This window comes from Asterias amurensis, chromosome 14, assembly GCF_032118995.1.
Source record: "Asterias amurensis chromosome 14, ASM3211899v1".
NCBI classification, from domain to species: domain Eukaryota; kingdom Metazoa; phylum Echinodermata; class Asteroidea; order Forcipulatida; family Asteriidae; genus Asterias; species Asterias amurensis.
In genome coordinates, this window is record NC_092661.1 from 14466528 (window position 1) to 14482560 (window position 16033).

Below are 16033 nucleotides of genomic sequence, written 5' to 3' on the forward strand. Positions count from 1 at the left end.
CACCTTTTTGCTCCAATCAAAAAGCGTTCCACTACCACGTACGTGCGTGTGAAATGAGCCGCTTTCGGGTCAGAGGTCAAAGTACATCTGCGTTAAAATGGCTGACTACGGAAAGTTGAAGGTAGGCATTTTGATTGTAAAATCAACAAGGTTTTCACTCATTTTCAATCCACTGATTTAAAACTTCGTACATCATTGTTAGTTGGGCAGTAAAAGTTTGTTTTGAATTGTGTTTTTCTTGTTTGTTGGTGCCTAGGAAAAGGTTGAAAACATAATTCAAAGAAATTAATTAAAACTAGATTCGCACCATTTCAATTTGTTATTGATTGATTGCAAGTGTCAAATCAAAACAGAGAACTGTGTTTTTGTAGTTCAACTCTTGAACATGTTCGATCGGTTACTGTCATCAGTAAAACTGTAAATTCCCAATTTTGATTGCAAGTGTTAAAACAAAACAGAGAACTGTGTTTTTGTAGTTCAACTCTTGAACATGTTCGATCGGTTACTGTCATCAGTCAGCTTGTTAATAACGGTAACCAACACACACAGTCACAGTGAAGGCGAAGCTTGTGTAGGATCGTCACGTCTCATAAATCTTTCAAAGTCAATCAATCATTCAAAGTATTCAAAGACAAATCAAACCATGTTTGATGTTCAAAAATCAAACTAACGTTAACAATACATCAACTCTGAAATCATCAGATCAGTCATTATCACCATGATTATTGTGTTCAACTTTTTTTCTTCAAAGTTGATAACTAACAATAAAAATTTTATACAGTAAAAAATAAGTGTTGGATTAAATATTGACCCATAATATGACACAATTCGAAAAAAGAATAACCTTCCGTATGGCGCCTCATTTTTACAAAAAGTGATATCTCATTGAGGTAAATTAAATACAATATTATTTCATATTGAATGAAAAAATGGTGGCGCCATACGGAAACATTTCCTGAAAAAAAGGGAGTGCAGCGCCTCAGTAACTGGGTCTATTATTTTGGTACTTAAACTGGTGTGTCAGGGCCGAGCAGTTAAGACTGAAAAACACACCAAGTTCAAGCTCTGTCTGATATATAGACCTTTAAATTTTGTTTAAGTGTCAATAGGCATTGTGGGAAAGAAAAGGGGGCATTGTAAGCCATGGTGATATGTCACATTTTTTTTGTCTGCAGTACCTCAGTGGGTTTGGCAACGAGTTTGCCTCTGAAGATCCAAGATGTCCTAATGCACTACCAAAAGGACAGGTGAGAAGTAGTTATAAATAATCCACAAGTTTGATACACATTTTAATGTATTATAGGGTGTGGTGAACTCATCCCGCCTACTCCAAGTCCAATCTGATCTTTGAAAGAATTTCATTAGTTTTTAATCGTTTAGTTGTTCTTAAAAAAACAGCCATCATGTTTTTGTGTTGATAATTTGACAAAGATGTTGTGCATATATAGATTAAATAGCCAATAAAGGATGATCTCAATTACATAGATATTATAGTTTTCTAATAGCTGCAGTCCATAGGAAACAGTAAAAAATATAGTCTCTTACCTCACATTAAAACATGGTAAAAATGGGTTTTTCTCCAGAACGCTCAAAGCCAAATTTCTAAAAAATGCAGGGTCAAACAATCCCAGCGACAAAGGAATCGTGACGTCAGTGAATCTATTTGATGTGGAAAATAGCATCCTCAGTTCACACCCAATTAGGAGAAAATCGTCACTGGCGTCAAGGGGTCATTATAATAGATAAGCTGTTTTTGACTCTCAGCTGAAAAAGCCGCGCGGCCGGGTGCAATTTATTTATTTTTGTTGGAAATGGTTAGTTTAAATAACAGTCAGTGACTTCTTTTTTAACAGAACAACCCCCAGAAGTGTGCGTATGGTCTGTATGCTGAACAGCTCTCTGGTACAGCATTCACTGCACCAAGGGTCCACAATAAGCGGACGTGGTTGTACCGCATTCGACCGTCTGTCCTCCATGGGAAATTCAAGCCGTTACATCAAGGTAACCTGAGTCACAACTGGGACGAGTGGCATCCTGACCCTAACCAGGTAATAAGCTGCAGATTAGAGGGACGATCCCGACTGACTCGGAATGTCAATTGCAGCCAGGTTGGATTGTTAATCCCCACCAACCCGGAATCTCATTTTGAGTCAGTTGTTGATATGAGTCAGGTCAGATTGTTGATCCTACTGACCCGAATCTCATTCTGAGTCAGGTTGGATAGTTGATCTGAGTCAGGTCAGATTGTTAATCCTACTGACCTGGATCTCATCTTGAGTCAGGTTGAATTGTTGATCTGAGTCAGGTCAGATTGTTGATCCTACTGACCTGGATCTCATTCTGAGTCAGGTTGGATAGTTGATCTGAGTCAGGTCAGATTAATGATCTTACTGACCTGGATCTTATTCTCAGTCAGGTTGGATTGTTGTTCTGAGTCAGGGTCAGATTGTTGATCCTACTGACCTGTATCTCATTCTGAGTCAGGTTGGATTGTTGATCTGAGTCAGGTTGGATTGTTGATCTGAGTCAGGGTTAGATTGTTGATAATACCGACCTGGATCTCATTCTGAGTCAGGTTGGATTGTTGATCTGAGTCAGGTCAGATTGTTGATCCCTACTGACCTGGATCTCATTCTGAGTCAGGTTGGATTGTTGATGAGGCCACTGTTTTGACCACATTTCAATCTTGACCAATACTTTTTATATTGTGTTTGCTTGATAGATGAGATGGCACCCATTTGCATTACCCGACCCATCTCTTGGAAGAGTGGATTTTGTTGAGGTAAGAAAGCATAAAACAAACCTAAACAAGGCACCTTGTTTGCTGGCGTGCTGGAGTTTTCATCGAAGTTCATCAGCCATTGTAATAGCCTACACTCAATTAGATTTGAAACAAATTGAGGTACAATCTAAGCCTTCTCCCGAGCTGATTAAATCAGCAAAAATTTTCAGATTGTATTATGAGGGCCAATTAAACAACCCTATAGTTAGTGGTTGTGCACATTTAAGTTGTGACCAAAATAATGTTTGGGAAGTCAGCTTTCACCTTTGTGTATGCCTTGACTGCAGTTTGGTTCTAGAATTGTGGTCACAATCTTTAAAAAGGAGTAATTTACAGAGCTTAAAACGCAAGGTATCACACACAATTAATGAAACGCACCACTAGGTTTATTGAATGATTTTTCCATTCTATGCTTGGCTTTGATACATGCTGTGTACTTTCAGGGTATGAATACAGTGTGTGGTGCCGGAGATTGTAGAAGTCGTAATGGGATTGCTGTACATGTCTTCACCTGTAATGCATCTATGGGGGATAAGTATGTGTACAACTTTCATGATTTCAGACTTAAAGTTTTATCACTTTGGGACAAAGGACTCGGGTCTAATTTCATAAAACTGCCGCAAGCACACAAAAAGTATCTCAGCACAAAGCAATTGTGATTACTAATTCCATGTCTCCTGACGATGACTAGAGCAAGCTAGTCAAAACGTTGAGACCAACCCAAGAACTGACTCCGCCTAAGGAGGGGATGTGACTTTTTATGTCAAATATTAGTCAGTTTTCCTTGTGATATATTATTAGATATGCAAAATTGTAAAAAACAACTTATGTTGAAATTCTCCTTTACAGAAACTTTTTATTTTGTCTGATAATAATAGACATGATGAGTACAGTATTAAGTTGTATAACTGTAAACCTGTGTGTCGTCTGTGAGTACCCTCACATGTACATTAACATTTAGCCTACCTGCAACTGTCTGTTTGCGCTCCTTAATTTTGCCATATGTTGCTAGGGTACAAGGGTCAACATGGTGTCACATGTACAGTCTGTGACTGGTACCCTGATATTTTGTTGCTTAGTAACCATTTTTTAAACCAATTTTGATATTTGTGGGTTTTTTATGCAGATGTTTTTACAATTCCGATGGAGACTTCCTAATTGGTAAGACTTCCCATCTATGATTTCATTTGAAAAATAATAAAACGCTGTTCCCTTTAAGCCATTGGACACTTCCTGAACAGAACAAAAATTAAAAGTCCACAGATTTACAAATAACTTACATGGTTTACAGAAGGTAATGGTGAAAGACTTCCCTTGAAATATTATTCCATTAAATGCTTTACTTTTTGAGAAAACATTAAAGCAATTACCGGTTCTCGAATCGAGAATAACAGATTTATCTTAAACACATGTCATGACACGGCGAATCGTGCGGAAACAAGGGTGGGTTTTCCCGGTATTTTCTCCCGACTCCGATGACCGATTGAGCCTAAATTTTCACAGGTTTGTTATTTTATATATAAGTTGTGAAACACGAAGTGTGGGCCTTTGGACAATTCTGTTTACCGATGTTGTGCGATTGCTTTAAAGCTCATATTTTCATTAATTCCACAAGACCTATAAAAAGTCTCATGTTAACAAACTTGTTTTTGAATCTTACACACATTGATGAATGTCCTCTCTCCTCATTTGTTTTGTGCAGTTCCCCAGAAGGGCACATTGATGATAACGACTGAGTTTGGTCGCATGTCAGTCGCACCCAACGAGATCTGCGTCATTCAGGTTAGATTAGTGCTGTAGTTTCTCTCATTTTGTTTATGTCAGGCATTTAAAAACAAGCCTTTTTGCCTTCTGTGAATGCCTTATTGGTTTGCTCTGTATACAGTACATTCTATTTGTTCATTTCAGTTTCATTTTCTTGGCCTGTTCTTGATTGTCTTTGACTATAATAATTGTACTTTTAAATTTGTTTATTATTCTGCTTTTTTTTTCACCAATGTGGAAATAAATGTTGACTGAATTAAAATTGAATTGGTAGTCCCCCACTATACCTGGGCCCAATTTCATAGAGCTGCTTAAGCAAAAATTTTGCTTTTATAAGCAAAAAATTCATTGCTTAGTAAAATCAAATTACCGGCCAAGACTCCACTCAGTTGTAATGCTAAGTAAACAACAGCTTAATACTAGTCATAAGCAATGTATATGGCAGGAAATTTTGGCCAGTAACATGTGTAAAATAAGCGAGCTATTTTCGTGCTTAAGCAAAGTAAGTTTTTGCTTAAGCAGCTCTATGAAATTGGCCCCTGGCATACAAAGCACCAAAAGTCATAGATGAAGACCTTCATTCAATGCTGCCACCATCAAAGTCATGTTCCCAGCAAACAATAGTTACAATGATGCATTCTACCAAACAGGACCAACCTATTTTCCCTCTAAGCCTCTTTGTATACCATGCCAACGTTGGGAAGAGGGTAACCCCACCCCTCCCAAAGTTCCAGCACTTCATCACACTATTTTCCTCTCGTACAGAAGTGCCCCACCTAGAAATCCTCTAAAAAAAATCTGAGATTCTATTGCACACAATGAATGAGGGGGTACACCTAGCCCTGGCGGCCTTACACTTTCGTATTGTACTACAGTGACGTCCTGGACATCAGGGTACATTTCTGGGGCGGAAAATTTTCACAGCTTCATAACTCAAATCTTACCTGCAAGAAAGCACCAATTTCAACAAATTCACATTCCATGGCAGCATATGTTTTTCTGCGGTGGGTTTTGATCGTCATATATTCTTCACAAATCCGTTACTTTCATGAAATAATGAAGCTCCCAACGTTAAGGAATTCCCGTTTTTGTTCGTACTCTCACAGTCTGCCGTGTGTACGGAAGACGCACGACGCGCACATTTTGAATTGTGTTGCGTGTTAACGCTGTGCAGTCAAGATACGGTGACCAAGAATTCATGCGTCTTAGCTTGCATCATGCGTCTTGCACGCGAATGTATACGCGTACGCACGACAACAGACAACACTGTGAGAAAACGATCGAAACAGGAATTTTTTTACGTTGGAAGCTGCATTATTTCACGAAAATGACGGATTTGTGAGGAATATATGAGAACCAAAACCCACCGCAAAAAAATATATGCCGCCATGGAATGTGAATATGTTGAAATTTATGGCTTGTTGCAGGTAAGATTTAAGTTATGAAGCTGTGAAATTTTTCCGCCCCAGAAACGGGCCTCAATAGTTAGGACTCTGTTCCTGTGTACAGAGAAAGAGTCCTATATAGGGCTAGGGGTACACCATGCTCCATATCTAGCACCAAATGCCTATTTTAAAACGAGTATTGCTACACTTTGAAAAATGTTGTTAATCTCAATTCCACATAGTGGATCACTGAAATTACAAAGTTATTTTATTTTCACTCTTCAACGATGTGTGATAAACACTATACTAATTGGATATGGGATGCAAAAGCAGCACTATATATTTCTGTATTTTGAATAAAGGTTCTTTCTTTGTGCAACTTTTTTTCCTTTATCATTAGCAAGGGATGCGCTTCAGTGTTGAGATCAGTGAAGCATCACGCGGCTATGTTCTGGAAGTCTTCAATGGTCACTTTACTCTTCCTGACCTTGGACCTATTGGTAAGGCCAATAAATTCAGACTCAGAAAAATTATGACCTTATTTTAATAGATTCTGACAATGTCTACATCAAAACACAGTGGGGGTTTTTCCACTGTGCCTATACACAACTGAACAATGGAAATTAATTCCTGTTCACTAGCAAAAATCATGAGTGACCTGGAAGTGTCGTGGCCGAGCGGTTAAGACCACCGAATTGGAATTCAAACTTCGGTGTTTCTGATCAGCAGAGTTTGGGTTCGAATCCCCAGCCGTGACACTTGTGTACTTAATCAGGACACTTAACCATTGCTTCGTCCTTCAGATAGGACGTAAAGCCGTTGGTCCCATGAGTTGTGTAACGCATGTATAAGAACCCAGTGCACTTATCGAAAAGAGAAGGGGTTCGCCCCGGTGTTCCTGGCTGTGGCTGCTGTATGCGCAGTAGCACCTAAAGGTGCTACATGTACATGATTGGGTCTCAGAATTCATCACTGCAATAAGTTATCTTTCAGTTTGTATATACTCAGCGCATTGAGTACTTTTTTTTGGTAGATATGTGAGCTGTATAAGACTTCGATATTATTATTATTACCTTAATAGATAACGTTTCTATGAACTCAAGACCTCTCATCAGGCCATTTGATATTATGAAATTGTTGCCTTTGTCAGGTGCCAATGGCCTTGCCAACCCAAGGGACTTCCTAACCCCATCAGCCTGGTACGAAGACCGCTCCTGCGAATACACCGTGGTCTCCAAGTACCAGGGGAAACTCTTCTACACCCAGCAGGAACATTCACCATTCGATGTCGCAGCTTGGCACGGCAACTACTGCCCCTATAAGTACGACCTGGACAACTTTATGGTGATTAATGCTGTGGCGTTTGACCATGCTGTGAGTACACAATCATAAGCTTTACTCATTAACCCTTCAGAGACCATATAGTAGCCTCGAGCGGCTTATACGAGAATGACCATAGCGACTGCAAACAGCCACAAGGTTTTGCCTACTTCCATCCACATAAAGATAAAGAGGTAAAAATAAAGGTGTCCAGATACAAAGTTTTCCAATGAAGTAGGTTTACACAATATCCCAATTTCTCAATGCGCGACATAAGATAAGTTTTGAGATGGGATTTGAATTTTGTGGTACAAAGAGAGGATCTAAGATTAAGTGGTAGAGAGTTCCAGGTGCGTGTGGCGCAGCTGAAGAAAAATACCTGTCGCCCTATGAGTGTCGACACTTGGGTTCATTAAAGAGAAGCATGGTACTGGATCAAATATTCCTTGACAGAGTGTAAGCTTGAGTAGTTCTTAGATGTAGTGGGAAGCCTTGCCGTTAAAGTGCTTTGTGGACAGTGAGTATCAGCTTGAAGATGATTCGTTGAGAGATAGGGAGCCAGTGAAGTTGTTTCAGATTGGGGGTGATAAAACCGGATGTAATATATCAACACTAGAGGGCGCTTTCTCCACAACCCTTGTAAGCTAGTCATGAGTTACTCTGATGAATAAACGTGTATCTATGAAATGAGTGGATATCTTCACAGAGTATAACTTCCAGATACACATTTATTCATCAGAGTAACTCATGACTAGCTTACAAGGGTTGTGGAGATAGCGCCCTCTAGTGTTGATATATATTATGTTAAGGCCACTGAGTTCATACAACACACTTCAACGGCTTGATTCCAGATCACATGACCTATTAAACATCCTCATCCCTATCTTTCATTTCATTGCCAGGATCCGTCCATCTTCACCGTGCTTACCTGCCAATCTAATAAACCTGGTGTGGCCGTTGCAGACTTTGTTATCTTCCCACCACGCTGGTCCGTTCAAGAACACACCTTCAGGCCACCCTACTATCATCGTTAGTAACTCTCTCCATATTTCATTAATTTATAAAATTGTCTTAGAGTTTGTTTGTTTAGATGATCTTCCCATCAAGGGAACTTGGCAAACTCCCTCAAAGGGATATAAATCGTCAAGCTGGCAACAGCCAATATCCCTAGAATGGCAAAGCTGTGGGTTCGAATCTCACCCGAGTAAAATGCCTAGTGATTTATTTCACTGGACTCGGGGAAGTACTGAGTAAACATTGCTTAAAGGCAGTGTACACTATTGGTAATTACTCAAAATAATTATTAGCATAAAACCTTTCTTGGTAACGAGTAATGGGGAGAGGTTGATAGTATAAAACATTGTGAGAAACGGCCCCCTCTGAAGTGACATAGTTTTCGAGAAAGAAATAATTTTCCACAAATTTGATTTCGAGACCTCAAGTTTAGAACTTGAGGTCTCGAAATCAACCATCTAAACGCACACAACTTCGTGTGACAAGTGTTTTTTTTCTCTCATTATTATCTCGCAACTTCGATGACCGATTGAGCTCAAATTTTCACAGGTTTGTTATTTTATGCATATGTTGAGATACACCAACTGTGAAGGCTAGTCTTTGACAATTACCAATAGTGTCCTCTGGCTTTAACACACATCGGTGTACCTTACACTGTACGTCTGTGTTAATGGAGGCAACGTATTTAACGAATGATGATGGAGGTTGTTTTTGTGCTTTTATTCATGTTTTTAGGAAACTGTATGAGTGAGTTTATGGGCCTCATCAAGGGAAAATATGAAGCGAAGGTGAGGACATTATTAGTTATCACACAAGCATGAGCATAAGTGGAATGGTCCAGCAGAGTGTGGGTTTGAGTCCCGGTCATAACACTTGTATTCTTAAAGGAACACGTTGCCTTGGATCGGACGAGTTGGTCTATAAAAAAGCGTTTGTAACCGTTTGTTATAAAATGCATATGGTTGGAAAGATAATTTAAAAGTAGAATACAATGATCCACACAAGTTTGCCTCGAAATTGTGTGGTTTTCCTTTTACTGTGCGAACTAACACGGTCGGCCATTTATGGGAGTCAAAAATTTGACTCCCATAAATGGCCGACCGTGTTAGTCGACGAGGTAAAAGGAAAACCGTGCAATTTCGAGGCATGTTTGTGTGGATCATTGTATTCTACTTTTACAGCATCTTTCTACCCATATGCATATTATAACAAACGCTTTTCAAAGACCAACTCGACCGATCCAAGGCAACGTGTTCCTTTAAACAAGATGCTTAACCTTAATTGCTTTGTCCTTCGGATGAAATATTAAGCCGTAGGTTCTGTGTAAAAGATTTATAGTGCATATAATTGAACCTGGAACCCTTATCTAGGAAGAGTAGGGGTTAACCCCGGTGTTTCTGGCTCACACATAGCAAGCACCCTTGTTTACAGGATTCCTCAGGCTTGCAAAATACAGTATTTAAGTACACTTACGAGGCAGCCTTGGCTTCATTACCAGAAACATATAATAGTAATTTATGTTAATACAAGTTTGAAGTCTAGCCTTTATACTAAAACTTTCAATGGGCAATTAAAACGCAGTTTACTAGCCTCTACGAAAAACCTTAAGCACAAGTCCCGACTTCGCTAAGTTTATAACCAAAACTGTCCACTTGATGGTGTATTTGTTTAAAGGAGGAAGGATTCCAAGCAGGGGGTGCTACTCTACACAGTATGATGACCCCTCATGGTCCCGATGCTGCATGCTTTGAAGGAGCATCCAATGCTGAGTTGAAACCACAGAGAGTAGCTGACGGCACTATGGTAAGCTATCAATACAAACAATGGCTTAGGTAGGACATTTGGGGGAAGAGTGGTTGGGAAGGGTGGGTGGTGCGTAGAAATGGGTTAGGGAGGGTTTTTTTTACAAATGAAGTCACTTTATTGGTTGATGTACTGAACGTAGCCCTTGAGGCCTTTGATTTCTTATAAACACTACAGTGACAACCTGGATATGAGGGTCTGTTTTGGGGGCGGAACATTAAATTATTTTTTTAATTTTAATTATTACATTATTTCTGAGCAGTATCTGACAGCCAAAAACCCATCTGAAAGTTATATGCAGCCCATGGAATGTTAACCGGTATAGGCCTATGAACCGGTGAGATTAGTAGCTCTATACAGGCAAGAATTTAATTCTGGCGGAGTTCTGAAATTTTCCTACCAGAAATGAACCCTGATATTTGTAACTAGGGATCTGTATCTGTGTATACCTCGGAGGAAGAGTCTTACATATAGAGCTGGTACTGAACGATACATTCGGCATGGTTATGGTTGGCTTGTGCATGAAGCGCTCGCCTCTCACCAAGGGGACCCTGGTTCGATACCGCGCCATATTTGTGTTGAGTTGTGCGTTGGTTCTCTGCTGTGCCATGAGGGTTTTCCAGACCATCCGTTTGTCCGCCCTCGGGAAAAAATCAAACATTTTCGATCTCTGGCTGTGCTCTGTGATCATAATGGGTTGATGTGGCTGGCAGCCAAAGGCGCCCTTGCATGCCTGCTTCTTGAACACGTTGTAGGCGAGTCCTTCCTAGTTTAGCTCTTAGCTGCGAGTAAGGATGATTAGCCTCCCAACTTATTGTTATTATTATTATTCATTTATGTATTACAGAGCTAGTTGTTTCCGTCATAACTCAGAGCGCTCTCAGTTCCTTCTATTTTGTATGATTTCATTGTATCTTTGACCGACTTAAATGAAAAGGGGGGCAAGTCCCTCTGACATTTGGAAGAAAAATAAAGGTAACCCTCTATAGGATGAATGTGATGTTAATGCTCCATTAATAAAGAGGTATTTTTCTGGGGTTTTTTCTTCCCTGCAGGCATTCATGTTCGAGAGTTCTTTCAGCATGGCTATAACAAAATGGGGAGGTCTGACCTGCCAGAAGGTTGACGAGAAGTACAAAGAATGCTGGGAGCCTCTCCAGAAACACTTCAAGTCATCTTAAGAACGAAGATGAACACAAGCAAGACTCAAAAGCTAGACCATTGACCACATTCATCCGAAGTCATCATCCAAATAGCTTTGTTGCGCCAATTTGGGAGTGCGTGCCCCTGTGTGTGTTGAACATTTTAGCTTGTGCAATTTATAGGCCATACTGAAATGAGCTTAATAGTAGTGGGGGAGGGGGATGTACCCCCAGATACTGCCCGAGAGGCACTAAATCTATACAAGTTCAGGTTTGGGTCTAATCGTTCTAATACCTAAAAAATAATGTTAAGATTTTCAAAGTGAGTGAAGGGGGGCGGGGGAGCCATCCTCTAACGTTTCTCCCCCAGCGCCAATAACCTTTTTATCTTTAACAAGGGGCTCGATTAGCTTGTGTATAAAGCGCTCGCCTCTCACCAAGGTGACCCTGGTTCGATACCCGACCAGGGCCAATATGTGAGGTGAGTTGTGCGTTGGTTATCTGCTGTGGAAGGTTTTCCAGACCATCCGGTTTTCTGCCCTCGGGGAAAAATTCAAACACTTTCGATCTCTGGCTGTGCTCCGTGGTCATAATGGGTTGATGTGGCTGGCTGCCAAAGGTGCCCTTACATGCCTGCTTCAGCCACAAGCAATAAGCCATTTCAGAGTCCTACATTTTAATTCCTCAGACTATAGAGACAGTTGCTACGCCACGTGATTAGGGGCAAGCTTTTGCGTAGTTAGGTAAGAGACGGTGAACACCCATATACAATTCTGAATAGATGTGTATGGCACAAGGGTACCAGGGTTTGCTCATCCTGGAGGTTGCTATACAAAAACTTGCCCCTAATCACGTGGCGTAGCATCCGTCTCGAAAGAGTCTGGGGAATTCAAATGTAAGCGATGCATTGTAACTAAGCAAGTCATTGTACCAGACATTATTCAAATTTAACTCACAAATGGCTTATTCAGCTCTTAGCTGTAAGGATGAGTAGCCTCCCAAATGTTTATTATTAATAATTTCCAACAAGCATGTCTCCCTGAAATCTGTTAACACAGGGTGTTCATTTACAGCTATGGTACACAAAGTGACACCATGTTTGTTTGTTTGTTTTAAGGGTAAGGGATTTCAAAGCTGTAGCCTAATATTGCAATATAGATATATATTTTTCTTTTTATCTTGTTTTTATTTTGGGAGAGCGGGAAGGGTGGAAATAAGAGAGTTTCTACCAAAGCATTTAAACATAAAATGTAAAATAAAATAACATTTCAATATGGCTTCTATAAATGATGTTATTTTATGGTGTGTGGTTGCAAATGGTCTGATTCATTTTCTAAAGTTTAATTTGTCTCTATTTGACACGGGCACTTGACACATTTGGTAATTGTCAAGTACCAGTATTCTTACTTGGTGCATCTCAACGTATTCATAAAATAACAAACTTTTGAAAGTTTGGACTCGATTGGTGGTCAAAGTTAGTTGCGTGAGAATATTGGGAAGAAAAACAGCTTTTTTGTGTGCTTTCAGATGTCTTGAATTCGAGACCTCAGCTGAGGTCTCTTTTTCAAATCAAATATTTCAGTGAGAAATTACTTCATTCTCAAAAACTGCGTTATTTTAAAGGGAGCTGTTTCTTACAATGTTGTATACTATCAACCTCTCCCCATTGCTGTTATCAAGTAAGTTTTTATGCTAACAATTATTTTTAGCAATTTAAGTCACGAGTGTCCAGTGCTTTTAAGAGTATTGCCTACCAGTACCCAAAGTGCTTGAACAGTGAGAAACATTAGAAGATTTTGTTTGCTGGTGGGTTATAAATTTGATAAAAACCATGGTTAAATATAATCCAGATTGACAAAGAGACAAAGCATTATTTGCAGTGTTTGTATGCATAATCAATGGTTTCAATTTTAAAGTTTTCCCTATAAAGGCATATTCATCCAACCATAAAATTCCCTTTTAGAATAAAAGCAATCAAAAATTCACCGCTTTCTTCCAAATCTTGTCAATCATCTCATTGGGTTCTGTTTGTACTCTTTGATCTAGAAAATCAGCTTAGCGGTTAATAGGGTATATGTACTTTTTGTATGAAAAAAAACACAATGTCGACAGATTTACACTAAACTTACACAATATGAAGATAATAGAAGATAGGAGAAAGCTTCCCTGAAAATATTACTTGCAGAGGTGCTGTAGTTTTTGAGAAAAGAGTAAAACAATGTCATGAAATTAATTTTCGTCTCAGTGATCATAAGGCGAAAACTATTTAAGCATGTAAATACGTATTTTCATGACATTGTTTCACTCATAGTTTCTCAAATACTACACCACCTCAGCAACTAATATTTTTTTAAGGTACGCTTTCTACTATCATTAGCTCCAAACAGTGTATTGGGTTTTGTTTTACAAGAAGTTCTCAAATCCTTTAACACTGGAGCTACTGAAAGGCCCTCCCTGTTTTTCCCCTCCCGTGCTCTAACCCTGGATGAAGGAATTATAAACTGGGTGGTAAAACGATTGATGACCCTGTTCACACCTAGACGAATTTCCTGAGGAAGTTCCCATTCCCGGGGATGTTAATTGGATGTCCTTTTCACTCTTGACTTGCTAACATGTAAGTAATAAGTGAAAGACTACCTATAATTACAAAACCAAATCTTTCGTTGTTGTCTTGCAACTTCAATGACCAACTGAGTCAAAATCTTCACAGATTTGTTATTTTATGGGAAACTCCAAGTGAGAGTACTGATCTTCTGCAGTAATGTGTCCAGCTGTCGATTTCACAAAACTCTTCCTAACTTAGGATTAATCTTAGGACTTAGGACGAGTCCCAACCCTTCCCTGTAGCATGCAGACCTTAAGATTAATCCTAAGTTAGGCCGAGTTACTCGTCCTAACTCGAGATAGGATTAATCCTAGCGTTTCGTGAAATCGGCTGTAGCCTTTAAAACAAGAAAGATTTTTTAGGACTACCCAATTAAAAAAAAAAAATCATGAGGTTTCGTGGAGCATAACAATAACTAGAATTAACTTACGGGTCTATCAATGTATAAAACAATTGTGGTATAGACGATGTGACCTGTGACGTCACATGTTTACAAAGGAGCCAAAGAGCCTTCCTGCAGGCACGATTTGTACACTTCTCAATGGAAGAAAGCATACAAATTTTATATTTTATGGAGATTGCACTGTCTAATTCTTATCAACTTTTGATATGATGAAAGGGGGCACATCTCAAAAGTAGTCTAGCTTTTACTTTCATAACTCTTGGATTTATGTGGAAGTTTATATGACACAAAATGTCAACTTTCCCATCAGTGCCCAGGTCAAAATTCTAGTTGAACCTAGTTAAACTGTGTTTAACTGGAACTAGTTGAAAACCAGTTGATAAACTAGTTAAATACAGTTAAAACCAGTTGGTATGGAAAATGGACAGACACCAACTGGTTTATAATTTAAACCTAGTTGAACACAGTTAAACCTAGTCCAAACCAGTTGGTTAATATGTAAAATGGACGAGTTTGGTTACTATCCAGTTGAACCAGTTGACCCCATTTAACTGGGTTCAACTGCAATTTTGACCTGGGTGCAGTAACTTGCCTGCCAGAATACCCAAATAATGTACAACGTCACACTTATTGTAAACAGAGTTCACATGGTCTGTGGTCACTGGTGTAAGAACCAACACTTCCCCCAACATTCGGAATGTATTCGTATTGTATACTTAGTTTATCCTTTTCCTTCCTCCATGGCTTATCCTAAACAATGTAAAGCTGTGATCAATAAGTTCGTTTACTGGAGATTTTAATAATTCTCCATAATTTAACTACTTTTACATACTTTACATAATTATGTATATTCAATTCCAACAGATAATCAATAAAATTGTGTGATAACCATACAATATTGTTTGTTCCTGTTACGCAAGAGATGATTTGAAGTAAAAAGTAAAACGAAATTGTGAATTTCAGTATTATATTGGCTTTTAAACTTGTTCAGTTCAAAATAGGTACATTTTAATGTAGTTTAAGCAATGGAATTTAAGCAATCAGCTTGACAGATTTTTAGCGATCTGCTTTTTTAGCTATCACAGTTCGGCAGAAGCACGGCTTGGTTCCATACATCGCTCTCCAACCTTTTCGAATCGAAATAAATTCCTATCTGGCGCATGCAAATTGAGAATACAGTGCGCCTGTTTCACTAGAGGAGTGAAATCCAAACAAACACATGAACAAGAATGGTAGCCTGAACATCTTTGCGGATAAAGACAGAGGCCCAGTCTACAAGATTTGCTGCCTCAAGGCAGTGGACACTATTGGTAATATTACTCAAAATAATTATTGGCATAAAACCTTACTTGGTAACGAGTAATGGGGAGAGAATGATAGTATAAAACATTGTGAGAAACGGCTCCCTCCGAAGTGACGTAGTTTTCGACAAAGAAGTAATTTACCACGAATTTGATTTCGAGACCACAAGTTAAGAACTTGAGGTCTCGAAATCAAGCGTCTGAAAGCACACAACTTCGTGTGACAGGAGTGTTTTTTTCTTTCATAGTTATATCGCAACTCCGACGACCGATCGCGCTCAAATTTTCACAGGTTTGTTATTTTATGCATATGTTGAGATACACCAAGTGAAAAGACTGGTCTTTGACAATTACCAATAGTGTCCACTGGCTTTAAAACAAGTCTTTTTCGATAAGTAGGATTTGAAACTAGTCTGTTAGAGATGAGCCACATTTCTTAAGACATTTGCAGTGCAGCCTTCTTAGGTATATGACCCTGAGGAAAACTAGGAAAATTTTATTGAGTACGCCGGCT

At 39.1% G+C, this 16033-nt stretch overlaps 1 protein-coding gene across 1 annotated transcript; it reads left to right on the forward strand.

Annotated features, from left to right (window-relative positions):
* Positions 1-89: 89 nt before the first annotated feature.
* On the forward strand, positions 90-12120 carry LOC139947216 (homogentisate 1,2-dioxygenase-like). The gene is made up of 13 exons (XM_071945088.1): positions 90-121; positions 1176-1247; positions 1854-2048; positions 2723-2782; positions 3226-3317; positions 3909-3943; positions 4485-4564; positions 6332-6431; positions 7082-7305; positions 8154-8280; positions 9001-9053; positions 9940-10068; positions 11124-12120. Exons 1-13 carry the CDS (start codon positions 98-100, stop codon positions 11247-11249), a joined length of 1317 nt encoding a protein of 438 aa, XP_071801189.1. The 5' UTR covers positions 90-97; the 3' UTR covers positions 11250-12120.
* Positions 12121-16033: the final 3913 nt, after the last annotated feature.